Consider the following 27,939-nt stretch of genomic DNA (forward strand, 5'->3'; position numbering starts at 1 on the left):
ACGTGCTGAAGAAGCCCCACTGTATAACAAACTGCCAGAAGATGAGAAGCAATATGCCCTGTTCACTGATGGGTCCTGTCGCCTTGTGGGAAAGCACCGGAGATGGAAGGCTGCTGTATGGAGTCCTACACGGCAAGTAGCAGAAACTGCTGAAGGAGAAGGTGAATCAAGCCAGTTTGCAGAGGTAAAGGCCATCCAGCTGGCCTTAGACATCGCTGAACGGGAAAAGTGGCCAGTGCTCTATCTCTATACTGACTCCTGGATGGTGGCAAATGCCTTGTGGGGCTGGCTGCAGCAATGGAAGCAAAGCAACTGGCAGCGCAGAGGCAAACCCATCTGGGCTGCCACATTGTGGCAAGATATTGCTGCCCGGGTAGAGAAACTGGTTGTAAAGGTACGGCATGTGGATGCTCACGTCCCCAAGAGTCGGGCCACTGAAGAACATCGAAACAACCAGCAGGTAGATCAGGCTGCCAAGATTGAAGTGGCTGAGGTGGATCTGGACTGGCAGCATAAGGGTGAACTATTTCTAGCTCGGTGGGCCCATGACACCTCAGGCCATCAAGGGAGAGATGCAACATACAGGTGGGCTCGTGATCGAGGGGTGGACTTGACCATGGATATTATTGCACAGGTTATCCACGAATGTGACACATGCGCTGCAATCAAGCAAGCAAAGTGGGTAAAGCCTCTGTGGTATGGGGGACGATGGCTGAAATATAAATATGGGGAGGCCTGGCAAATTGACTATATCACACTCCCACAGACCCGCCAAGGCAAGCGCCATGTGCTTACAATGGTAGAAACGACGACTGGCTGGCTGGAAACATATCCTGTCCCCCACGCCACTGCCCGGAACACTATCCTGGGTCTTGAGAAACAAGTCCTGTGGCGACATGGCACCCCAGAGAGGATTGAGTCAGACAATGGGACTCATTTCCGAAATAGCCTCATAGACACCTGGGCCAAAGAGCACGGCATTGAGTGGGTGTATCACATCCCCTATCACGCACCAGCCTCTGGGAAAATTGAAAGGTACAATGGACTGTTAAAAACCACACTGAGAGCAATGGGGGGTGGGACATTCAAGCACTGGGATACACATTTAGCAAAAGCCACGTGGTTAGTCAACACGAGGGGATCTGCCAACCGAGCTGGCCCTGCCCAGTCAGAAATCCTACATACTGTGGAAGGGGATAGAGTCCCTGTAGTGCACAGAAAAAGTATGCTGGGCAAAACAGTCTGGGTTCTTCCTGCCTCTGGCAAAGGCAAACCCATTCGTGGGATTGTTTTTGCTCGAGGACCTGGGTGCACTTGGTGGGTGATGCGGGAGGATGGAGAAATCCGATGTGTGCCTCAAGGGGATTTGATTTTGGGTGAAAACAGTCAATGAACTGAATGGCACAATGTGAACTGCTATATAATACTGTGTGTCACCTCTGTGTTGTATCAATGATATCAGAGTACGAGCCTCCCAACCCATGGAAGATCAACTATGAAACAAGCCGTGCAGCAGTGATGGAACGATCACTGACTCGGTATGCAGCAACCCAACGCCACACACCATCTCTCCCACCCGGAAAGACTGATACAACAGATGGAGCCCCGAGTCATGGACTGGGTGAACTCAATGGACATTTTAATGGACATTTTACAGGGAAGATCCATGAACTAAGGGAATGATGTCTGTGTATTATGTTAAAGGATGGGAAGGGGAGGGGTGGTGGTTGGTACGGTTGTATTGCATCATATGGGACCTGGGCATGGTGTAAATGGTATGGAATAAGGGGTGGAGAATGTGCTGGTTTTGGCTGAGAAGGGGTTAATTCTCCTCACTGTGGGGGTCAGCTACCTTTCCAGCTTCCCGCGCTCTGCCGCGTGGCGTGGCAGGGGGGGCTGGGAGGGGCAGGGCCATGGTGGGGGCGGCTGACCCCGACTGGCCAATGGCAGGTTCATTCCATACCATGTGACACCATGACCGGTATATTGAGGGGGGGGCAGTGGCAGCGCGGACGCGGCGCGGCGTCGGGTCGGCGGGCGGCTGCGGCGCGTGCGGTTTGTTTCGGCGGTTCGTTCCCCCTCTCCCCTCCCTTCCCCCCTCCCCCGGGGCTTTGCGCCTCTCGTTGTTCTCCTTTACATTGCATTTCTACTGTTGTTTCTTTTAATTTTCATTATTAAACTGTTCTTATCCCAACCCACAAGCGTTACCCTTCTGATTCTCTCCCCCATCTACCGGTGGGGGAGTGAGCGAGCGGCTGTGTGGGGCTGAGCTGCCGCTAAACCACGACAGTCTTTTTGGCGCCCAACGTGGGGCAGAGGTGATAGATAGACTCCGGGATTATGACACAAATATCTCTTCCTCGCTTGTCTCTGCTGTGGAGAAACTATCCCAAGAGGTCCAGCAACTCAAAGAAGATCTGTCCTACTCCCCACCTCGACAGAGCAGTGTCTCAGCTGTTAGGAATAAGCGTCCTTTGGCTCAAAGAAGGGGATACACACCACGGGCCACCCTATGGTTCTACCTGCGTGACCACGGAGAGGACATGATGAGGTGGGATGGCAAGCCTACTTCGACCCTACAGGCACGAGTACATGAACTGCAAGGAAGAACAGTCACTCAGGGAGGCTCTTCCAGGAAAGCTGCTGCTCCAGTTTCCAGCGAGCAAGTCCCCAGACAGAGGAGTAGAAGCGCAGATTTTATTTCTAAGTGTAATAGAGGGACTCCTGATTCACATTTACAGGAAGTGAGTTGTGACTGCCATGATCAGGACTAGAGGGGCCCTGCCTCCAGCCGGGTGGAGGAAAGGGATAACCGGGCTTACTGGACTGTGTGGATCCGATGGCCTGGCACGTCCGACCCACAGGAGTATAAAGCTTTAGTGGACACCGGCGCACAGTGCACCTTAATGCCATCAAACTATATAAGGGCAGAACCCATCAGCATTGCTGGAGTGACAGGGGGATCTCAAGAGCTAACTGTATTGGAGGCCGAAGTGAGCCTAACTGGCAATGAGTGGCAGAAGCACCCCATTGTGACTGGCCCAGAGGCTCCGTGCATCCTTGGTATAGACTACCTCAGGAGAGGGTATTTCAAGGACCCAAAAGGTTACAAGTGGGCTTTTGGTGTAGCTGCTTTGGAGATGGAGGAAACTGAACAGCTGTCTACCTTGCCCGGTCTCTCAAAGGACCCTTCTGTGGTGGGGTTGCTGAAGGTCAAAGAACAACAGGTGCCAATCGCCACCACAACAGTGCACCGGCGGCAATATCGCACCAACAGAGACTCTCTGATCCCCATCCATAAACTCATTCACCAACTGAGGAGCCAAGGAGTCATCAGTAAGACCCACTCACCCTTTAACAGTCCCATATGGCCAGTCCGGAAGTCTAATGGAGAGTGGAGACTAACAGTAGACTATCGTGGCCTGAATGAAGTCACTCCACCGTTGAGTGCTGCTGTGCCAGACATGCTAGAACTTCAATACGAACTGGAGTCAAAGGCGGCCAAGTGGTATGCCACAATTGATATTGCTAATGCATTCTTCTCAATCCCTCTGGCAGCAGAGTGCAGGCCACAGTTTGCTTTCACATGGAGGGGCGTCCAGTACACCTGGAATCGACTGCCCCAGGGGTGGAAACACAGTCCTACCATTTGCCATGGACTGATTCAGACTGTACTGGAACAGGGAGAAGCTCCAGAACACCTTCAATACATTGATGACATCATTGTGTGGGGCAGCACAGCAGAAGAAGTTTTTGAGAAAGGTGAGAAAATAGTCCAAATCCTTCTGAAAGCTGGTTTTGCCATAAAACAAAGTAAGGTGAAGGGACCTGCACGAGAAATCCAGTTCTTAGGAATTAAATGGCAAGACGGTCGTCGTCAGATTCCAATGGATGTGATCAACAAAATAGCAGCCATGTCTCCACCAACTAGCAAAAAGGAAACACAAGCTTTCTTGGGCGTTGTGGGTTTTTGGAGAATGCATATTCCAAATTACAGTCTGATCGTGAGCCCTCTCTATCAAGTGACCCGGAAAAAGAATGATTTCAAATGGGGCCCTGAGCAACGACAAGCCTTTGAACAGATTAAACGAGAAATAGTCCGTGCAGTAGCTCTTGGGCCAGTCCGGGCAGGACAAGATGTAAAAAATGTGCTCTACACTGCAGCCGGGGAGAATGGCCCTACGTGGAGCCTCTGGCAGAAAGCACCTGGGGAGACCCGGGGTCGACCCCTAGGGTTTTGGAGTCGGGGATACAGAGGGTCTGAAGCCCGCTATACTCCAACTGAAAAAGAGATATTGGCAGCATATGAAGGGGTTCGAGCTGCTTCAGAAGTGGTTGGTACTGAAGCACAGTTGCTCCTGGCACCCCGACTGCCAGTGCTGGGCTGGATGTTCAAAGGAAACATCCCCTCTACACACCATGCAGCTGATGCTACGTGGAGTAAATGGGTTGCACTGATCACCCAGCGGGCTCGAGTAGGAAACCCCAGTCGCCCAGGAATCTTGGAAGTGATTATGGACTGGCCAGAAGGCAAAGATTTTGGATTATCACCAGAGGAGGAGGTGACACGTGCTGAAGAAGCCCCACTGTATAACAAACTGCCAGAAGATGAGAAGCAATATGCCCTGTTCACTGATGGGTCCTGTCGCCTTGTGGGAAAGCACCGGAGATGGAAGGCTGCTGTATGGAGTCCTACACGGCAAGTAGCAGAAACTGCTGAAGGAGAAGGTGAATCAAGCCAGTTTGCAGAGGTAAAGGCCATCCAGCTGGCCTTAGACATCGCTGAACGGGAAAAGTGGCCAGTGCTCTATCTCTATACTGACTCCTGGATGGTGGCAAATGCCTTGTGGGGCTGGCTGCAGCAATGGAAGCAAAGCAACTGGCAGCGCAGAGGCAAACCCATCTGGGCTGCCACATTGTGGCAAGATATTGCTGCCCGGGTAGAGAAACTGGTTGTAAAGGTACGGCATGTGGATGCTCATGTCCCCAAGAGTCGGGCCACTGAAGAACATCGAAACAACCAGCAGGTAGATCAGGCTGCCAAGATTGAAGTGGCTGAGGTGGATCTGGACTGGCAGCATAAGGGTGAACTATTTCTAGCTCGGTGGGCCCATGACACCTCAGGCCATCAAGGGAGAGATGCAACATACAGGTGGGCTCGTGATCGAGGGGTGGACTTGACCATGGATATTATTGCACAGGTTATCCACGAATGTGACACATGCGCTGCAATCAAGCAAGCAAAGTGGGTAAAGCCTCTGTGGTATGGGGGACGATGGCTGAAATATAAATATGGGGAGGCCTGGCAAATTGACTATATCACACTCCCACAGACCCGCCAAGGCAAGCGCCATGTGCTTACAATGGTAGAAACGACGACTGGCTGGCTGGAAACATATCCTGTCCCCCACGCCACTGCCCGGAACACTATCCTGGGTCTTGAGAAACAAGTCCTGTGGCGACATGGCACCCCAGAGAGGATTGAGTCAGACAATGGGACTCATTTCCGAAATAGCCTCATAGACACCTGGGCCAAAGAGCACGGCATTGAGTGGGTGTATCACATCCCCTATCACGCACCAGCCTCTGGGAAAATTGAAAGGTACAATGGACTGTTAAAAACCACACTGAGAGCAATGGGGGGTGGGACATTCAAGCACTGGGATACACATTTAGCAAAAGCCACGTGGTTAGTCAACACGAGGGGATCTGCCAACCGAGCTGGCCCTGCCCAGTCAGAAATCCTACATACTGTGGAAGGGGATAGAGTCCCTGTAGTGCACAGAAAAAGTATGCTGGGCAAAACAGTCTGGGTTCTTCCTGCCTCTGGCAAAGGCAAACCCATTCGTGGGATTGTTTTTGCTCGAGGACCTGGGTGCACTTGGTGGGTGATGCGGGAGGATGGAGAAATCCGATGTGTGCCTCAAGGGGATTTGATTTTGGGTGAAAACAGTCAATGAACTGAATGGCACAATGTGAACTGCTATATAATACTGTGTGTCACCTCTGTGTTGTATCAATGATATCAGAGTACGAGCCTCCCAACCCATGGAAGATCAACTATGAAACAAGCCGTGCAGCAGTGATGGAACGATCACTGACTCGGTATGCAGCAACCCAACGCCACACACCATCTCTCCCACCCGGAAAGACTGATACAACAGATGGAGCCCAGAGTCATGGACTGCGTGAACTCAATGGACATTTTAATGGACATTTTACAGGGAAGATCCATGAACTAAGGGAATGATGTCTGTGTATTATGTTAAAGGATGGGAAGGGGAGGGGTGGTGGTTGGTACGGTTGTATTGCATCATATGGGACCTGGGCATGGTGTAAATGGTATGGAATAAGGGGTGGAGAATGTGCTGGTTTTGGCTGAGAAGGGGTTAATTCTCCTCACTGTGGGGGTCAGCTACCTTTCCAGCTTCCCGCGCTCTGCCGCGTGGCGTGGCAGGGGGGGCTGGGAGGGGCAGGGCCATGGTGGGGGCGGCTGACCCCGACTGGCCAATGGCAGGTTCATTCCATACCATGTGACACCATGACCGGTATATTGAGGGGGGGGCAGTGGCAGCGCGGGGGCGGCGCGGCGTCGGGGCGGCGGCGAGCGGCTGCGGCGCGTGCGGTTTGTTCCGGCGGTTCGTTCCCCCTCTCCCCTCCCTTCCCCCCTCCCCCGGGGCTTTGCGCCTCTCGTTGTTCTCCTTTACATTGCATTTCTACTGTTGTTTCTTTTAATTTTCATTATTAAACTGTTCTTATCCCAACCCACAAGCGTTACCCTTCTGATTCTCTCCCCCATCTACCGGTGGGGGAGTGAGCGAGCGGCTGTGTGGGGCTGAGCTGCCGCTAAACCACGACATGGGGGCACTATCTTTGGTGGATTTGAATAGTGTATTTGACACTTCAGCAAACTTAGGAAGCTGAAGGGTAAGAAGGAATACGTAAGGTGTAAACCATGTAGGTGTGCTGGATGGAAAAGACTATTTTAAAGATTTGAAATAGCACATGTTGTGTCGCCCTCCCCTCCCCCAATTATCTGTTTAGTAAATGCTAATAAAAGTAAAGATGTGGTGTAAAAATGTCTTCAGCACAGTATTGCTACTCAAGTGGAAGATTCAACAGGTACATAATTCAGCTGAACTCAACTCAGATAACTTGGAATCAGGTTCTCCATGGTAGCCATACCTGGGCAGAACATTACATGATATATAGGCTTTCTTTTGTAGTCACAATTACAGACTGCCTTCAAAGGGACTGCTGCTCATTGTTTCCCTTGCCACATCTGTAAGACTGTGTGTCTACAAAGGCTGTATCTTTCTTTATTCACCACTGTTTTTTCCTACACTTTTCATGACTTCTGTCATCAAACTTCAGGCTACATCCCTTTGGGAGGAGAACTAGTGTTTAGCCAAGCTGAAGAGTAGTAGAAATGTGATCATTCATTAACAAATTACTATTCTCTTTTATGGACCGGCCCAGTCTTCATCATTACACTGGGGAAGGCAAGGTTGGAGTCAAAGACCATCCATAAAGAGGACATCTGTTTTCCTGAAGACATGGAAATAGGGACACCAGGCTGTCAGTATGTGGTAGGACTTGTGGAGAGGTAAAGTGGAGCAAAGATCTACTTCTGCCCAAACCCATTTCTTTACAGAATTTACAGAATCAGAATTTACAGAATCACACAGGTTGGAAGGGACCTCAGGGATCATCTAGTCCAACCTTTCTAGGAAGAGCAGAGTCTAAACAAGATGGCCCAGCACCCTGTCCAGACGACTCTTGAAGGTGTCCAACGTGGCCGAATCAACCACTTTCCTGGGGAGATTATTCCAATGGATGACTGTCCTCAGTGTGAAAAATTTCCCTCTCACGTCCAATCAGAATCTCCCCAAGAGCAATTTGTGTCCATTCCCCCTTGTCCTCTCTATGTGACTCCGTGTAAAAAGGGAGTCTCCATCTTCTTTGTAACTACCCCTTAAGTACTGATACATGGTGATGAGATCCCCTCTAAGCCTCCTTTTCTCAAGGCTGAACAAACCCAGTTCTCCCAGCCTATCCTCATATGGCAGCTTCCCAGTCCTCTGATCATCTTGGTGGCCCTTCTCTGGACCCCTTCCAGCCTGTCCACATCCTTTTTGTAGAGCGGGGACCAGAACTGCACACAGTACTCCAGGTGTGGCCCGGCAAGTGCTGAGTAGAGTGGGATAATGACTTCTTTATCTCTGCTGACGATGCCCTTTTTGATGCAACCCAGCATCCTGTTGGCCTTCTTGGCCGCAGCAGCACACTGTTCGCTCATGTTGAGCTTCCTGTCCACCAGGACCCCCAGGTCGCTTTCCACAGAGCTGCTCTCCAGCCAGGTGGATCTCAGTCTGTGCTGCACTCCCAGATTATGTTTTCCCAGGTGCATGATCTTACACTTTTCTTTGTTGAACTTCATAAGGTTCTTGCTGGCCTACTCCTCCAGATTATCCAGATCTCCCTGCAGAGCAGCTCTCCCTTCTGGAGTGTCTACTTCCCCACTCAACTTGGTGTCATCAGCAAACTTCATCAGGCTACACTTGATGCCAGTATCCAGATCACTTTGAAGGGCTGCAGAGTGTCATCTGAGTTTCTGAATGAAGCGTCCCTCCTTCAGATGTGTGGTCAGCAGCTATTATTACTTCTTCTACTTCTTCTCTCCAGAGCTACTTGGCTAGGTCTTATGAGAGCTAGTTAGAGTTTAAAGGACTTCAGTCACAGGTCAGCCTGCTAGTTTCTGATCTAGTTCATCTATTGCTGAGGTGGCTGAAAACTGTCTGTTAAGCTTTTCAGTCTTTTTATATGTGATGCCTAGTTTATGGTCTGCAAGTGTTCAGAACAGTATAGGAGCTCTCTGTGTAAAAATATCCCCCTTGAAAGAGATGCAGAGAAGTTTAATAAAAAAAAAAAAAAGACATTTTGCTCTTTTCTGTGTGAACAACGTAACTGGAAGTATGTGTGCTGTCCCGGCCAGTGCACAGCCTTCTGGGAGTCAGAGGGAGTACTGTCAACTTCATGCCTATGTGGATTACCTATAGGGGAAATATTTAACATGTTCTAATGGAACACCGTTGATCAGAATGACAGATGGATCTGCATTTTAAGCTGTAGACATATGCTTACTATAAAGACAGCTGTGCTGGCGGAAGAGGTTCTTTCTGTGAGCTGCTGCTAATGTCTCTTCTGCCTTGGGAGACTGACCTCATGGATCTTCAGACAGAATTCATCTTCACTCTTTTGATACAAAACGGTCAGGATTAGGTCAGATCACCCGTTTAATCAGTATAAGTTAACGCAGCTGTCTTTTTGGAAGCACTCAAGGTGATTATCTGCACCACCAGACCTGCAAGGCTAGTTGTCTCAGGCAGAAGTGTGGTGAGAAGCAGCTGAGGGATGGATCTTATACCGGATAAAACTGCCTCTGCAGAAGGCCATCTGCCCATGGCCAATTACAGGAGCTCTGGATTGATTCACCCACCAACAGGGAAGATTTTTATTGCTATTTTCTGTGCATGATTTTTAAAAACAGCAACAACAAACAATAAAGCTTGATGAATTGTGAAGCTGGCTCTGTAATCATAGTGTCACCATCAGAGGAATGACTGAGTGCTACTAGATGTCTACAAAAATGAAACAGCAGTGCATGCTTGGAAGAGCTTAATTTCCAACACTGGTTCTATCACTGCTTTTTCTCTCCAGTCTTTCTGCCTCAGCGTCCTATTTATTTCACAGTGATGCTGTCAGCATTAACTACATAATAGCTACTCTGAGTTTTGTAAAGGTGAGATGTAGAAAAGGCACAAAGCTTGTAAATACAACCTTCCAGTGGTAAAAGTCACCTGAGTGTGGTCTGGGTTATCTGTACTTAGCCAGAGATTTCTCCTTCAGTCACTGAGAACTGGAATGTCCTGATCTCAGAGGCAGTCAAACTGTATGGAGGGAACAGCAAATGAAGTATTTTCTAAGTGCCAGTGGTAGCTGCCCCTTAGCTAGTAATTCTGAGCCTGCTAAGCTTTGCTGGAAATAGGTCTTGGCCTCTGATGATCCTCCTGTTGTACAAAAATAGGCTTCGTAAGCCCACCTCCACACGATTAGTGTTTCTTAAATTGACCAGTGATCAGTGAAAATTGGCTAAAAATGTCTACTACTAGCATGACATGTTCTGTGGAAAGATTTGGGATTTATATGGACAAATACTCCACTAAAAATGGTTCATGTACCCAATTATATACATAACTGTACAGCTCTGTGCCGATGACTGGGAATGGCAGCTCATTAGTGCAAATTGACCTCCTACTTAACATTATCAGCCTTCACTCTGCTGAAAAACTTCTTATCTGTGCCAGTGTATGTTTTTTCTGTTTCAGTTATTGCCAAACCCTTCCTGGCAAGCAATGCTGTAGCACACAGAGGTGCTGGCTTTCTCCTGTCCCAAATTCCCCGTAACCCTCTCTGGTCAGCAGCTGCCAAGGGCTCCTCATCAGTTCATGCATGTCATCTTTAAAGTCTTCCAAAACAAAGTACCTGCCAAAATCCCAATGTAGTAGAGTGCTTCCAGGGAAAAGCAGAATAAGAACAAGAATTTCATGTCCTTTTCCTCCAATATATTATGTAAAATACTCTCAGGGTAAAATGCTGATGGGTTAAGAACAAACACCTCATGATGGCTTAGATGGTGTTCTGTAAATAATGAATGTCTAGGGCTTCATCTCAGTCTTCATAAGGGATAAGAAGAGTTGCTTGTTCTGCCATCTGTGTAGTGATAAAATATTTTAAATCATTCAGCTCTCATTTCAGGGGTATCTCTGTTGTCCTCAGCAAACATATGGCAGGCATGACTTTGGCCCAAAAATTGCTAGATTTTGATCCCACTGATGGATTTTTTTTCCCTTTCTCTTCCACTCTATTGGGCTGTGAAGAATTATTTGTCTGACAGAAGATATCAGATACACTAAATGATCCATCTTGCTTTTGTGGGGATTAGCAGCTATGTTAATAGTTCTGTTGGCTTCTGAGGCTACAGGGTGTTCACATGAGTCGGGTTTATTCATCATTCTCAGTGCTGAGGTATCCTTGATGGAGTCTGCAACTACTAGCACATAGAGCTCTAGTTTAAGCAAAGATGCTTAGCTTGACCACTGATATATTCAGATTCTGGTTCTGTTAAGCTTCAGTAGAAGAGAGTCATGACTTCAGTAGTGTTTCTAAGTAAGTTTCAAGAATAAATGGTAAATGAACAGAGTGCAGTCTTACCTCTGATCTTCCTCAGAACAACCACATCAAAAGCCTTGGTAGGGATATTGGGATGGAAGGGCTGATGACTGCTTACATTGATCCCAGTGTCTTGATCTGCAGGTGATTTGAAGTTTGGGAACATGGCATACTTGGATATGTGTGTCTGGTAGGAATGAGAGGTGAGAAGTGTCAGGCACAGTGGTCATGGGTTGGTTCGAGTTGGCAGGAAGAAGGACAGAAATAAAGAAAATTTCCTCATTTTGCATTTCATAGAGTTTTAGCATTAAATATAAGACTTCGCAAGAACTGGGAGAGATGTGAGAATCAGAAGGGCGGTATCTTAGTTCTTTTATACCCTCTTGCTTGCACCCTGCAAAGAATTCACAATGATGATTCCCTTGCAGCTTTTGTACATAATCAGTCATGCCAATTCACATTTAATTTTATGTGGCTTAAGGGAAGGAAAGTGTGCACATCTAAGTCTTGCACAGCTCCAATTAATGGTAACTGAGTTTGTGCTTGTCCGCCTCTGAGAGTTTTCCTCTAAGATGATGTTTATTTATGGGAGGAATACAGGGATAGTGATAAACTGGAGTGTTTTAAGGGATACTGAGAACTGGGATTCCATGGAGTGCCCATGTTCCTGTGGCTGTTCTTTTCAGCTTTCAGTTTTTCATGAAAGAATAATTTAAAAAGCTACTTAAATCAGGGGAATCCTGAAATCTGAGAAAAATGAAAGCAGTAGTTCATTCCAGTAAGAGAGGCTAGGACTCTGTTTGGGTTCTTCTAAACTTTACCACAACTACATGCAGCAGCTTACTGAGAGTAAAGGCCTTTCCCCAATTGCTGTGTAAAGCAAAGTCACAACCTTGTGCAGAAGCCAAATTAATTTCATTCCTGAGGCTGTGTGTCGTGACCGAATGAGATGTCTTACTAAGCTGGGCTTTTCTGAGGCTTCTCTCTCATAAATCTGCCTTATACATACTTTAGATCCCTTAGCTGTGCTTGGTAGATCCTCCCACACACTTTAATTCACATTAGATAAAGAGGCCATGAACAACACAGCCGAGAAAACCCAATTAGCCCATAAGCAAGTCAGCAAGATCAGTATTTGTTAGGAGAGTGAGTGTGCTAGGCAAACACTGCTAACCTGCTAAACTTGTCATTACATGCTTCATTCAAGAGAGAGTTTTTTGCCTAGTAGTGTTGCTGCTGCTTATTGCCACGGAGCCTGCACTGTGCAATTATGGCTGTAAGAGGAACTTCTTACCTTTTTGTTTCATTAAGAAAAGATAAGATACAATATAGGTGAAATGTACTTGCTTTGCCAAACTGTCTGGTGGTTTATGAAGACTATATTAGGGAAGAAAAATAATAAATAAGTACCTGAAGTGACACATGTTCATTTGCACCTCCCACTTTTTATCTGAATCAGTGCAATCAATATACATTAGGGACAAATCAATGTGTAAGCAGTGTGGACAATATTCTTGCTGATACCACTCATTCCATGAGGAATGTTTTGTGTTGCCAGGTGCCAAAGACTGAAAAGGCACTTGGAACAAGTGAGGTGCAGAATGTATTTTTAAAAGGGGCGAGGAAAAAATCTGTCTTCTTACACTTTTGTGTAATAAGCTCTATATTAATTAACAATGGTATGTGCTATTAGTAAAAATAAATCCTTTTATCAGTAATACAAAACAGAAGACATATCCTGTTTCTACTTGCAGAGGAAATATTTATTTATTCCATGCTGGTAAATTATTTATATTTTACCATGGAGGCGTATTTTTTGCTTCAAATAAATGTTAAAAAAGCAATCAAAAGAAAACATTAGCTTTAAAGGGCAAGAATTTGATCACTGAGGCTAGCTGAGTCTCTTGGCAATTGTACCAAGCCAGAAAAATGTAAGATTAAAAAATTAATTAATTTCCTTAATGATTCTTCGTCGTATAATGAAAAAAAGATACCTGAAAGACAATATTACTGGACTAACCTAAGTGGTTCACCTGGAGCTCCAAATTCTCATGTATTTCATGAGGAAGGCCCAATTACTAGGTCTTGTTTGAAAGGTTCTTTACTGTATATGGGTAGGAGAGGTTGTCTGATGATGATCTTTTTTTAAGCTTTATTATTTGTACAGTGATCACACAAAGTTTCGTGATTCTACAAGCCATATACCAAAATTGTCATATTGCCAAAACACCTCTTTTTAATCAGTGAGGAGAGGGATGTCCCAGATTCATTCCCAAACAGGAGGTAGTGATAACTTCTCAGGGCTCCTCCCCTTGCTCAGTTTGAGGACAGAGCCATGTGGGATGTTAATGAGCCCCACACAGACTCCATCATTTCAGTCTTAGCAGTTCCTCTGAGAACTCCCTCCCACAGCTGGGGATTACTCAGTAGCCTGGTTAATGACATAGCCGTGGCATGGGAGGTGCACCCAAGCTCTGTTCAAGTTACTTGTGACTCACAAGAGCTGCAACTTTGCCACTCCATCATTGAATTAGACACTATAAAAATAGGTGTTGCACAGTTACAAAGAGGAAATATGACCCGCTGCTCAAAGAATAGTCCTGTGCTTATTTCTTTCCATACTGGCATGGGTGTTTTGAAGATAAACCTCAAGTGTCAGGTCAGTTTTGTTCACATGTTCTGATACAACATGCAGGAGTCATGCATTTCATTGTGAAATCTGTGCAGTGATACCATGGGACTCAGTGCAATCAGCATGAGGTGTGATATCTCACAAGTTACCATGACAGCATAACTCGTGCCTCAGCTGAGCTGAAAAAAAGATCTACTTTTAATGTGTGATGCTACAAAGATAACAGGACTTAATCACAGTGTTGGATTCTGACAACCGTTTGTATATTGTTAGATTTATAATGCTCTGAGACTCTGACTCAAACCTTGTCTTTCTCAAAAGCAGAAAGCTTTTACAGCAATAACCATATTTACAAAACAGCAATCTTTAAAAGTTTATTCCACAAATACCTGTAATTGATTTTCCATTTCTGCAGTTAGAACTGGTACTGTAGACATGAAGGAAAATACTTCTTAGTGTTTATTTTCAATTCACATTGTGTTACAATTGTAATTTCTTTATTACATTGTGTTGCAATACAATTACAATTACAAATTTTAAAAATTAAAAATTAAAAATTACAAATACAATTACAATTTTATGATTTTCCATTTCCATTCACATTGTCTTACAATGTGAATTGTTACATTCTTCATTGCATTCATTGGACATATTCCTGATACAAATATGCAAAAATAAGGACAGTCAGTCTGCTTTGTGCTCTGGCATGGCAGAAGTGCTTAAGTACCTTCATAGAGCACTTTTCGTTATAACATCGGAACTTAAGGCAGCAATAAAATAAAGATGAACATGTTTTTTCATGACTCTTCCATGATTTAGAGAGCTTTGTGAGCCTAGGTTGTAACAGCCAGAAAAGCTTTACATTTTCAAGGGTGGACAGTTGTTTAGAGTGTTCCTTATATTTTTAAAACTCAAACTGGGTAATTAAGCCTGAAGCCACCCAGAATGGATGGCAGTGTAGAAAGGGAAAGCTCTGGCTGGAAGGAAAGAAAGAAAGCAATAGCAGCTTTTCCAAATTGGGCACTGAGGTGGTTTCACTGGAGTTCTAGTAGACTTTTGCTGGAGTCTGCCAGTATCACACAAGAAACAGTTGCTAAGTATTATGTTATCTGCCCCTTTATGTTCAGTCCACAGGGGATATGGAGTCTATCAGTCTCTTGAAAAGAAGTCAGACTCATGCTAGAGGGACTTATGCTCCCAGTTTGGAAAGTCCCAGAACAAATCCAGGGAGTTGTCCAGATGGACACCCTCCCGCTTCCCTAGCAGTGAGTGCACTGTGGGCGCTCATCAAACACTTTTTGATAAAATAGGCATAAATCAAGTGTCATGTGAGAGAGAGTATCCTTACAGGAACACTGGCTTTGCCTGCAGTAGGGCTGTGCCTCCCCTCTTGATGTAGTGCCAAGCACTAGATGCAAGGACACGGTCATTTAGTAATGGTAATAAAAGATACATTGGAACCTATGTGACCTTCATGAGAAGCTCCCACGTCCCACTATTTTTCTACTCTCTGACACATGGTAGGAGCCTCTGAAGAGCTGTTCTTCCCTCAGGTGTGGTGTTGGCTGGAGAGTGATGCATTGTGGGGAACCTCATGACCTTCAGTTTCTTTTCTAGATCAAGCCAGAGAAGTTTTTGCTGCTCTTTCCTGTTAATTTCCCACGTGCTCCATAAATTATTAAGAGAATAAGACGTATCGGTCTTGCCAGTTTTAACAGGAAGGAAATTATGACTGGAGAATAAAACATTTCACATGTGTAAATTGGCTTTCTCTGCAGCCCTTTTATTCTTGCAAAGGGAGACAATCCCTTGTCTTGCCTAACCTTAAAACCTGCTTGGTTAGGGAGCTGCAGGTCTGGGAACCACCAGGGTTTGGGGAGCTGGGGGACAGCCAGAGAAGTGGAAGTGCAGTGTGGCATGATAAACAGTGAAAGGAGATAAAAACACACATGGAAAAAGCCAGTTTTGATTCATTCGGAGCTGTCACCGAACCCACCAAAAACCTCATTGGTGTGACTTGTCTTTGGAAGGACAGCTGCAAACACGCCAGCCTGATGTGTGTGTGGGGGGCTGTGTATATAACTGGGGTTCTTGGTGATGGCTGAAGGGTGTTTTTAAGGCCTTTCAGGATTTTTGCAGTCTTGTTTGATGTGAACTTGAGGACTCTGCACCTTTAGATGGGAGGAGGAAACTACTTTTGTCCAGTACATTGATGGGGAGGGCATATGTGTGTGGCCCACTGCTAATGCACTTACAAAAGCACATCTGCACAAACCCAGTGATTCATTTTAGTGCAAAACTGCACAAGGATACATAGTATGCATACTTAAGGCAAATGCATAGTTGCCCCATGAATGTGTACAGAGTTATTGCAAATGCCTGGTAATTCATTTCCCGCAAAAGACAGTAATGGCTCAAAGGAGCCCTCACAGGCTATAAGGTAAATAAACTGAGTGTTAATAGCTCCCAGGTAGCCCTGCAGAGCACCACTCAGAGGGTGTTTTTCAGGAAAGGTTCTGTGTGGCTGTCACTACCTAATAGTCCCTGACAGCAGGAAGAATGTTTGCCCTGAACGACCTTAAACTATGAACGCAGAAGGTTTTTTTGTGTGTGTGTTTCACTTTTTGTTTTAAAGGATATGGTTTTTTCTTCAACGTAAAACTCTTTCAAAGACCAAGAAAATAAAACCTTGTAGGAGAAAATAATTGCTCAAACTAGGACAAAGCATAGACCATAAAATATTTTTAGAGACCCAGCATGTTTCATGTTAAGAAATGAGTGCAAAATAATGGAGAGAGTACATCAATGTGCTGTTGATGAAATATCCAAAGTCCAAGGTCGTGTACTTCTCAGTATGTACAGGGGCAGAGTTTGATCTACTCCTGTGTAAAACCTCCTTCGTCCTTATAGAGCTAGTGCAAGGACACAGAGTCACAGCAGTCACTGGTTACTTCCTCTTAAGGAAGCAGATCCCCGGAAAGGTGCTATGATCTCTACCTCAGCCTGTGTACATGGCTGATCCATTCTGGTGAGGAGCTGGCACATGGGATGCTTTTGCTATGAAGTGAATGGGTCCCAGAGCATCCTTAACCAAGAAGCATTTGAGCTTGGCCAGCCTAGGAATTACTGAAAACACAGCAGGCCTCCTACCCTGTGTGAAGGGCAGTTTTAAATTTACTCCACAATCTGTCTGTGTTTCTGCGGTTTCAGGGATACCAATATACATGTCACATAACTGGACACTTATCTGACTAGCAAGTCACAGTGAACCAGATTATTCACGGGCATCATTCCACTGCAGTTAATGTAGTTTTCTTGAGGATGGATTAGGTAATAGAACAGAACCAACCAGCTTGACTGTGCAACATGAAGTGCCCACTTTGCATGGATGTTGGTTTTAAAACAACTTTAAATGTGCTCCATTATCTTAAAAAAGTGCACGGGCCAGTTCTTGTCGGTGCTTCAGAAACTTGTAGGAGGAAACTTGCAGGGAAACTTGCTACTTCCTTGTGTTTTGTAATGGAATTCTGCAGGAGCAGCACAGCCAATGCCTCTAATATACATTGATGGTCAAAGGCCATAAGCCATCCCAGTAAAAAGGAGTTTTGGCTTGTACCCTATTGTAGTTAACCAAACTCACTTCTGCATGTGCTGCATGCTGTAATGAGGTAATAGAGAAGCCTGCAAAAAGCAGTGGACTACACTGAGCAGGGTTGCGGGTGTCCTTGTGTAGCTTCTGTGGCCTGTTTACAACTAGCTTTCCTGCTTTTCTAGAGTGTCTGAGTTTACACAAAATGGGGAGCACGTACCTCACATGCTGGGAGGATAAAAGGAGAGTAGTGGGGTCAAACAATGCCCCTCATAGCCCTATAAAGACAACTGACAGAAATAGTTGCAGAAGTATTCTCAGGTTTCTAATATGGTCTATCTATCAATGCTGATATGAGAGATGTAACTTGTATATTTTCTGCTTTTGAAGAATTTACATTTACACTTTAAATTATGTTAATCTAAAATCTCTGTAGTTGGGTCAAATTTAAGTGTTTTGCTGGTGCCATCAAGTGGCAAAATGTTGGACTGCAGAACTCCAGCAGCATCCAAATTCGTTCCAATTTCTCTTGAACAGCAGCAGTGAGGAAAAGAATCTTTGCCAAGCCTCCTCCAAAAATATATACATATATATATACACCAGAAAAAGATGGAGTGAAATACGCACGATGTCATGGTTACTTGAGTTACTTCAGTTTATTCTGTATTCTAACTAGTAGAAAGGCTAGTATTTTTGAGTATTACAAATTGATAAGTATGGACAACTCGTAAAGCAAACTCAGAGACCCTTGCTGAAGAGATACTGAACTGAAGGGACACAATGCCATATTCTGAATTTCCTTCCCAACTGTGTTTGCTCTCCTTTGTTACTAGCTAATCCCTTTTTACAGAACATGGCCCTTAAGATTTTGTATCATATCTGCACTTCATATCATATGTGTGTAGTATCACCAGAGTGGAATGAATATTCAGTTTTCTGTTATATTCACTAAATCTACAATGTGGTTAATGCATAGTTAAAACTTATAGCTCATCATTCATATACCCATCATGTTTTTTTCAGCTGGGTGACATCACAGTGCTGCTCAGTGGGAAGGCCTCTGCGCAAAGAGAAAGCATAAATGTAGAAAGCTTATGTTCTATTTGCTTATAAAAATCCAAATCAATTGATATGTTTTTGGTTGATTTCTCAGATAGCCCATAATATCAAAACTCATAGATGCTACCAGTGTGGAAACCTATCCTCAGTTTCAAAATCTAAGTCATGCAGGGCTGGATTTTGGAGGTGCTTAGCACCCATGCCTGAATCCACAGTTCCTGAAAATGTGGAGTATTTCCCTCTTCGAAGGCCTGGCCCTTACAGCTCCTCACCACACACCCCTAACACTCAGTAGGAGCTGTAGGAATGCTTCGAATGGGTGCAGGCTCCAACTTTTGATCCTATAAGGAGTTAAGTTATTCCTACATTATGGGGATCACTTTCAGCTCCTTCTGATGCCAAAGGGCTCCCAGAATCCAGCCAAACTGCATGGTCCTTTTCACTGAAAAGAATCTGAAGAGAAGACAGAACTGTACCCATCTTTCAGTTTAAACAATGGAAAACAAAGCAGGTGTAAAAAAAATCACAACAGAAGTGAGAGCAAATGGGAGTGCCAAAATGAAGGAAATGCAGTTGGAAAAATCAGCCATAATGAGTAAGGTTTTCCTGTTATTAGAAATAGCCTTATAGTTCTAACCTGGCCTTGCTAAAGCTGAGCTTGACCCAAAGGGTCTAATCAAATGTCTGTTGCTAAAAGGAATGGGTAGCCTTGATTGCATGGCTGAAGAAGAGATGTTGGCTGCAAGAAAGGGAGAGAAATTATGCTAAATTGGAAGGGATTTGTTTGACTTCTGTGGCTGGCTCAATGAGTTCCCAAGGCTTGGGGTTATAGCACAGTCCAACAGGAATATGATGATAATACTCTGGGTCTAACCATTCTGAAATGGTTATTGTCGTCTCTTTCCTCTTTAAGCACTTTCCCACAATAGCACTGTCCAGTGTAACATGTACTTCTGTGTCATGGGTGCTGTCCGTTGGGCAATGTGGGCATCACAGGTGTTGTGCAAGGTTATGTGTTCAGCAGTGCTGAGCACCTCTGCCTTAAACTAAACTCACTGAGACTCCCCTCCTCCCCTCGCAGCTCTATCACACCACAATAGTACCTGACTTCCATCCTGGAGGCCGGGTCCCATGCACCCTTCTGACCAGAGATCTGGTGCTGAGCATGCTCCCTTATGATGGACTGTGCCACAGGAGTGTGTTACTATTGAGCAGCGATGCTCACTTTAGAGCCAAATCCAGGGATTTAAGAGGTCTGAGCGCTGGTTTGGGATGATCAATGCATACATAGGATTGCCATGATACAAATTCTCTTTCCAGCATTTAAATGAAAACCTACTAACCTGGAAATGCTTAGCTTTTGCCTAGTTCAGCTACTGTGCTTTTGAAGATGCACTTTTCACTACTTCGGTGTTTGATGCATGTGGGTGGCATGGCTCAATAAGTAATACATTGCATTTGAAGCCTTTTGGAGGAGTTCCTCTGCATAGTGGCAGTAGTTGTTATCTGTAGAAGGGTGCCTTTATGTTCCTTGTACTTATTTTGAATCAAGAGGCAGATGACATTTTTTGCACTGGAAACTGCCTCTCCGCTCATAAGAGCATCTGTAATTGTAGTAGCTTGGCTGTAACTTGGAGACGGGCCTGGCTGTCGGTGATCTCCAGAAATCCCTTCCAACCTGAACCCCACTGTACTCCACCACTTGGAAAAAGCAGCTCTCATGAGCTGTTCTCCCTGTGCTCTCCCTGCACCCTGGCATCTGCTGGGTAGCACTGGCCATCACTTCATTTCATTTTCCTCTTAAAGCCACCTTTGGCAGCCCCTTGTTTCTCATGGAACAAAAATTCCTTTGGGTTCTGTAGTTTTATACATAGGAAATTTGCCAGCATGTCTAAAAGCCACAGATTAGTTATGCAGAGCTGCATTGGAAAACATCCCTCTTACCACTAGTTTTAGAACCACAGAGTCTGTGGCTCTGGTTTTTGCCCTGTGTATTATACTTTCACAGCCCCAAATCATGCACATATATAGAAAATACTAATATCAGCATAATCTAATAATGTCTAATTTACTAGAAAGTTATATTTAAATCAACCCTGTGGGATTTTATTTAAGTATTTTTGTATAGTTCTTATGAAAAAGCAATATTTGCTCCAATAAAATAAAATAATTCTCACTGTGGATATTTCCTGAAGTTTTATTTACAAGCTGTATTATAAACATATTTATTTAGGCTTCTTATGCTTCCCCCACTGAAATTTCTGCTAGTGCTGTCAGAAGCACAGCCACAAAAGTACTACATTTTCATCTTGCCTACTTCATCTTTCTCCTGTATAACTGTTTGCACTACAGTAAGTTTCTAATTAATTTCTAGCCTGTATCTCTGGTAGGTTTCATTGAGATCAGCGAAGGTGGTGCTGTTGGGGATACTGTAGCTCTGCTACTTACCTGGAAGCTAATTTGTGTAATACAGAAACTGTGTGTGGAGGAAAGGCTGCTCTAATTTGCCCCTATAATAGCACTGTCAGGATTGTGAGCATCTGGCTATGATCTGAACAACTCTTCTGCAGTATCACTTTACTGTGAGAGTTGCCCAAGACAAACAACAAATGGATGTTACAAACATGGATTTGTAAAGTAGCTTGCAAACCTTTTCTCCCTGTCTGACTGCTAAGTTAGTTTTCTGAGATGGGGCATGTAGTCGCTGTGACTCCTCTACCTTCTCACTAGGTACTATGCCTGAGTAGGCCAAAACCTTTGCTTGCTTGCAACGTGAGGTAGGAATGTAAAGATAACTACACAGACTATATGCCATCTAGGCATTTTCCATCTTGTGGAAAAGGGAATGCTTGTTTCTGGACCTCTTTTTCTCTTCAGAGTGGGGTTCACTTGGATCAGGGGCTGTACGCTAGTGTGCCTTGACAACAATTAATCCAAGGGATTGCATATTCAGAAAAGAAAAATACAAAAGCAATGAAGATTTGTGTTTCAAGCTCATTTTACATTCTTGCACTGATCCTATGACTGTGGAATCACAGCACTTTGTCATGCTCCTGGGATGGAAGTCCCATAAGCATCATTTAAGAAGAGCAGGTGCTGGATTCTCCACCTGGGATGGGGTAATCCTGGTTATACATACAAATTGGGGAATGAGAGGCTGGAGAGCAGCCCCGCAGGAAGAGCTCTGGGGTTGGTGTTGATGGCAAGTTGAGTATGAGTCCATAGTGTGCCCTGACAGTCAAAAGGACCAACCATGTCCTGGGGTGCATCAAGCACAGCTTAGCTAGCCAGTTGAGGGAGGTGATTGTTCCACTCTACACTGCACTGCTGCAGCCCCACCTCGAGTACTGTGTGCAGTTCTGGGCTCCTCAGTATAAGAACATCAAACCGTTAGAGTGTGTCCAGAGAAGGATGACCAAGATGGTGAAAGGTCTCGAGGGCAAGACTTATCAGGAGTGGCTGAGGTCACTTGGTTTGTTCAGCTTGGAGGAGAGAAGGCTGAGGGGTGCCCTCATTGCAGACTACAGCTTCCTCAAGGGGAGCAGCAGAGGGGGAGGTGCTATCTCTGGTGACCAGCGTTAGGACAAGTGAAAATGGAATGAAGCTGCATCAGCGGAAGTTCAGACTGGGCATTAAGAGAAGGTTCTTCACTGAGAGGGTGGTCGGTCACTGGAACAGGCTCTCCAGGGAAGTAAGTGTTGATGGCACCAACCCTGTCAGAGTTCAAGGAGCATCTGGACAATGCTCTTAGTTATATGGTTTAGTGTTAGGTAGCCCTGCGAGGAGCAGGGAGTTGGACTCAATAATCCTTATGGGTCCCTTCCAACTCAATATATTCTATGGTTCTATGGTCATTTTATAGAGAGGCTAGTTTATGATAATGCAGAGGAGCACAAGGACAGGAAGGCATGTTTCCAGTCTTTGAGTCAGATACGCAGATGCCTAGCCTGCATCTTCCATTCCTGTTCTTCAGGGAAGCCTGCAGGGCTGAAGGCTATCCTTGAACTTCTCCAAATCAGCCCTAAGCAGCAGCATGTTCTGCCTTCAAAGCTTTCCTGTAAGTCAGTAACAGTAATTTGAAACCTACCTGAGTGTTGAAAAACAGATATTTGGCATCATCATTTGCCTCTCTATCTGCTAGTCAGTTTTTTGTTTTGTTTTGACTAATGCTGTCATGATGAACAAGAAATTTTGGGACTGGTTTCAGTGGAAGTGGCACCGACCCCAATGTATTCTAAAGAAGAAATTGGTTGTGGTAAGAGGCTAGGAGAAGCAGCCCTGACTCAGAAAACATACCCCAGAGCTCTTCCCCTCAGCTGTTGTCTAGACAGATCTCTTATTTTACAAAGCTTTCTGAAAAAGCTGAGCACTGACTTTTCATGTTTATGCTTTTGGGATTTGTGGATGCTGTAAATTAGGCCAGTAGTGACATCTTTAAGGTCAGGACAACAGCCAACAGTGAATAAATACCAAATGATGGGCAAATTAAAAAAAAATAAAAGGAAATTTGGAACTTCAAGTTTTTCAGCAAAACAATGTGTGGAGATTTGTGGGTATCAATATATTTCAATGTTAATATTTAAGGCATTGTGAAGAGTAGAAGCTTAAATTTCCCATTTTAGAATGCAGATATTTGCACATCTCAGTCTACCTTGCTGTCTAACCTGCTAGCTGTCTGTTGCTATTGTTTTTAAAAACACTTCACTTAAACATTTTGACTGTGAGAAGTATATGTCTAGCCTACCTTGGCCAAGGATCTACACCATTACCATAAGGTTGATGTCCTTTAACAAATGTACATGGAGACTTATCCTTTACCGTGTTGTCTTCTGGCAGTACAGGTAGTGCAATTCCTACATGCTCCCTTTCTGCTTCCCAGGGAAGCTTGTAGCAGTGAAATCTTTACATCTGAAAGAAAAAAAACCCACAAAATGTCCTTTAACGGTGGCAACGCAACAGTGATGGTTACTTGAAATCTTTTAAACAATGACAACTTGTCTTTATTTTCTTGGCTCTGAGTTACTCAGCCTTATTTTGAGTAATGCTATTGTGGCGAACTGCCACTAGGACAAGTACGTACAACAGTGATTTGCAATAGTTTAATGAAGGTTGAATCAAGTCTATTATGTTTTCATCAGTGAAAGCAAGAAAGAAGGTGGTAGATACGTGCAGCATGTACATCTTAGAGCGTAATTGAGTCTCAGCTGCCAGCCTGTAGATACCTGCACTGTCCCTTCAGTACTACATAAGTGACATATGGACAGCAAATATATGCAATGGCACAGATGGAAGCTTTAGCATCTAATTCCCGCTGATTTCATAATTTGTTATTTGTGCCTCTGGAAACCTCCCCTCTCCATATGTAGAGAGGGGTGAGAAATGTTAGTTTAGTGGCTGTAATTTACACTGAATGCAGGCACTTCACATGGATGTGCTAGTGGCTGAGGATATTCAGTACATTTCTGTACATCTGTATCATTTGAACAAGCAGTTCAATGTGTTTAGGTGCATGTTCACCTCACATAGTTTTGGTTTACAGTGTTGTACAGATGGACACCGAACTCACTGAAAATTTAAAGCTTCCTTTTCTTTTGGGTGGCAGCAGTTTTCCAGTCAGGAGAACACATGCACAGCCAACCATCTTATTAAGGAGAGAAGTACTGTGAGGAGCAGGGAGTTGGACTCAATGATCCTTATGGGTCCTTTCCAAGTTGAGATATTCCATGATTCTATGATTCTGTAAGAGCCAAAGTGAGTGATTTAATTTGACTTAGTTGTCCAGGATTTTCTGTAAACCTTATCAAGGAAGTAATGAACTGTTGTATATGATGGGGATGGTCACCCTCAGGATGTTTTACTGGCATGCTGTCTTCATTCATACGAAACCAGAGAGAATGATGTTTAGGTGAATGGGTTGGGAATCAGCAGCCAAGTCTGTGTTTGTTGTCAGCCCTGAGTGGCCTTGATTCTTGCTTTAGCTAGACCTCATCTGTAATACCATCTTTTTCTCATATTGAGTGTTTGTTTACTGATGAGCGAAACAGCTGGACATGTCTGTAGACCAGGAGGAGTGCCTTTGTTGCCTGTGGTGTAGCCGTTGCGCTGCTATGACAGCACAGGCGGTGGTGAATCATGCAGATATTCCAAATCGCTCCCAATTACCTTGGGTTTCTCTGCCCTGTGCTCCCAAGTATGGTGTTGCTCTAGGTTTCTGGATGTGTGATTCCTGATGGACCAAGGTGTATCAGCTAAAGAAATCCTTGTTTAAGCAGATATGTGTCATGGTTTTAGTTGGGATAGAGTTAATTTTCTTCACTCTAGCTGGCATAGTGCTGTGCTTTGAACTTAGCATGAAAACAATGTTGAGATAACACACAGATGTTTTGGTTGTTGCTGGGTAGTGCTTGTACTAGTCAAGGACTTTTCTAGCTTCCCATGCTCTGCCAGGTGCACAAGAAGCCGGGAGGGGAGGGGGCACAGCTAAGAGCAGATTCAAACTGACCAAAGGGATATTCCATATCATGTAATGTCATGCCCAGTATGTTAATTGGGAGGGGCTGGCTGGGGGCGGGGAGGGAGGGAGGCAGCAATCGCGGCTTGGGGACGGGCAGCATCGGATGGTGGGTGGTGAGCGGCTGTATCGTTTGTATTTCTGGTTTTTTTTCCATTTCCATTTTATTATATTATCATTATTGTCATTATTATCATAATCATTATTATAATTATTATTTTATCACAATTATTAAACTGTGCTTATCTCAACCCACAAGTTCTTTTGGTCTTCCGATTCTCTTCCCCATCCCACAGGGGTGGGGGGAGTGAGCGGGCGGCTGCGTGGTGTTTAGTTGCCAACTGAGGCTGAACCACGACAAGATGTTATTAATCTTTCCTAGTCCTGATCATTACTTTGGAGATGGAAGGAGAGGGGTTTTTTTATTAAGCTATACTGGTTAAAAGTGCCACTCTGCAGGTACTACCTACATTCAGTCTTATGGTGTTTCTCAAGTGTAAGGTCTCCCTAATTCCAACTTTGTCATACCTTGATTCAGAGGTAAAATAACATTCCTGAGCCCACATATTCTAAAATGTGAGGGGAAATAGGCTCGTTATTATGTGGCTATGAGCATTTCAATGAGCATTACAATCCTGATCCTAAGGTCAGGATACCTGTAAGTATAGGCTTTTAAGGAAGAAAAAATGATAGCTACAAAAACTTCCCCTCAGAGTACATTTAGACTCAAACTGTGGCAGATTCCTAGATATCTAAACAGATCTTAGGGAAATATGTGGGAGAGATTATGATCTACAAGACAGAGACAGTGCTGCTGTGTTGTGTTTTGTTCTATCTGGTTTCTTGGCAGCACAATGCCCTCCTATCATGTAGTTCCTTCCAAGTGGTTCAGCACCACTCTGCTGCTGCCTGATGCTGTTCCTTTATCCGTTTTGCCAGAGTGCAGGGGACAATATGTTTGTATTGTACAGTGAACCAAAATAAGAATCTGATGTGCCATAGATTATCAGAAAACTTTTCTGTTTTTAAGTTTCTGAAGGAACTCAAGCATCATTTCTTAGTTCTGTCTAAAGTCCTGTTTCCCCTTTCTGAAAGTAGGCAGGCAGATGCCAAGTCACTTGCGTCTCTGTGGTGTTTGTATGCATTACGTCAACTCTCACTGGAAACATTAATAAATCATTCCTGTTGACTGCTATCTCTAGATTACTAAGTTGCAGAACAACCACTTTATCTTAGACAGAAAAGAGAAGCATTGCACACAAAGGTCTGATCATTCATTCAGCCCAAACAGGACTTTGTTAAGCTTAAAACGTTTCCAAGCCTCCTTCTCACAAAGAAGTATTTATAGCTGCTATCGATCCAGTGATATTGAAGATCTCAAGGACACATAAAAAAAAAGTATCTTCCCAGAGAATATCAAATGAGGGCTAGGGTGGGCAAAGTTTTAAAGAGTGTATCGTGAACAGTCCTTAAAAGTCTCAGCAATATAGCCAATGATTTAATAAAGACGATTACCATTTCTAACTTCCACAATTGTAGATTTATCCTGAATTCTGACAGCCAACCTCCAGCTTTCTGGATCTTTTGTTCTGACAAAAAAAAAAAAAAAAAAAAAAGCTAATGTTCTGGGATTGGAACATTAGTTCACTAGTGCCTCCTTTATTTTCAAAAAGTTTTTCCCTTAAAATTTGTTTTGATGTGGGGAGCTCAAACCAGACTGTATGAATACAGTGTCTTAGACTGTGAGCTTGTGAAGGGCTCCAGTAACTGATTTGATCAGTGTATGAAGCCAGCACATCTTATGGGGTGTGTTGCCAACAGCTTCCAGAAGGTCTGTGGAAAGAGAGTTCTTAGAGGGATAGAATTAGGACCTGGCTCTGTATAAGTTCACATAGGGTGCATTCACACTGGCATTTTAATTTGGATCAGGAGTGCACTTTTGACATGAATTTCCCAATGGTCTCTATTTTGCAGTGCCTTGGTCTTGGAGTGCATGAACTGGGTTTCTTCTGGATGAAATTAACTGGAAGATGTGCTCCAGGAACACACCAGGAGGGCACCACAGCCACAAATGGACCCTGAGTCACTGGAATCACACTAGAAGTAATACAAAGTAAAGAGCACCTGAAAAGCACTTTTTTGGACCTCAGATCCTCAGCACCGTTTCACTCTACACATCTTCTCCTGTCCATATATAGCCCATAATACTTGCCAATGTAGACATAGTCACCGAGCAACATACTGATGTGACATTCAGTGAATTTTTTAGGGGATGGGAATGGATGAACTTTTTTTTCACTAACTCTTGCCCAATAAACATATAAATAACTATTAGTATATCGACGCTGAATCTGACTATCTGATCATAGGGTAAAATGCTTAGGGTACCTTCTTTGTATATATATAACCTAGCATTATACAAATACACATGTGTGCCTCTGGTTATTCACAGGTGCTGTTTATCAATGCAAATATCGGTAACAAATAATCGAGTGCAAGATGATAATGTAATAAAATTAATGAATGCAGTATTTTTAAAAGCTGAAAACAATTGTGTTCTATTAATTTATTTGCTTGTAGTTATGTGACTAGGAAAAAATGCACCATTTAAAAAACATGTATGATATTATAAAACATGCAGCCACCTTCTTCTCAGGTACCAATAGGTGAGTTCATGTAAGTGTGTGTTTACACCACCAGAAAAATGTAGCTTACTGCCTGTATTACAATACAGATTTTCCTGTTCACAAAGAAATGTTATGACCTGGCCGTGCTTATTTCTTTCTTGTGTTTCAAGAAAGTTGTCATCTAATGTAGTTGTCATCTGAAAGATGCTTTGCTGGTGTGCTCACATCCTGACGTCGCAGCACGTTCTGAGCTTAATTTTTCCTTTTGCTGGGTATCCTGTGTAGCCAA

The 27,939-nt window shown here is 44.2% G+C and overlaps 1 protein-coding gene and 1 long non-coding RNA gene across 5 annotated transcripts in view; one reads left to right on the plus strand and one right to left on the minus strand.

Moving 5' to 3' along the window:
- SPMIP4 (sperm microtubule inner protein 4) overlaps window positions 1-25,589 on the minus strand; it is a 33,390-nt gene extending 7,801 nt beyond the window's left edge. Inside the window, 4 exon segments of the mRNA XM_075086191.1 lie at window positions 8,964-9,053; window positions 22,086-22,225; window positions 23,257-23,412; window positions 25,552-25,589. Of these exon segments, the coding sequence (XP_074942292.1) occupies window positions 8,964-9,053; window positions 22,086-22,225; window positions 23,257-23,412; window positions 25,552-25,589 (424 nt within the window).
- Window positions 1-27,574, plus strand: part of LOC142052657 (uncharacterized) — a 320,817-nt gene extending 293,243 nt beyond the window's left edge. For all 4 annotated transcript variants that reach the window (XR_012658926.1, XR_012658928.1, XR_012658925.1 and 1 more), the window contains one exon: window positions 26,998-27,574. This is a non-coding gene — a long non-coding RNA (uncharacterized LOC142052657). The remainder of the gene's footprint in view (window positions 1-26,997) is intronic.
- The last annotated feature ends 365 nt before the right edge of the window (window positions 27,575-27,939 follow it).

The sequence above is a fragment of the Phalacrocorax aristotelis genome, chromosome 2 (genome assembly GCF_949628215.1).
Source record: "Phalacrocorax aristotelis chromosome 2, bGulAri2.1, whole genome shotgun sequence".
NCBI classification, from domain to species: domain Eukaryota; kingdom Metazoa; phylum Chordata; class Aves; order Suliformes; family Phalacrocoracidae; genus Phalacrocorax; species Phalacrocorax aristotelis.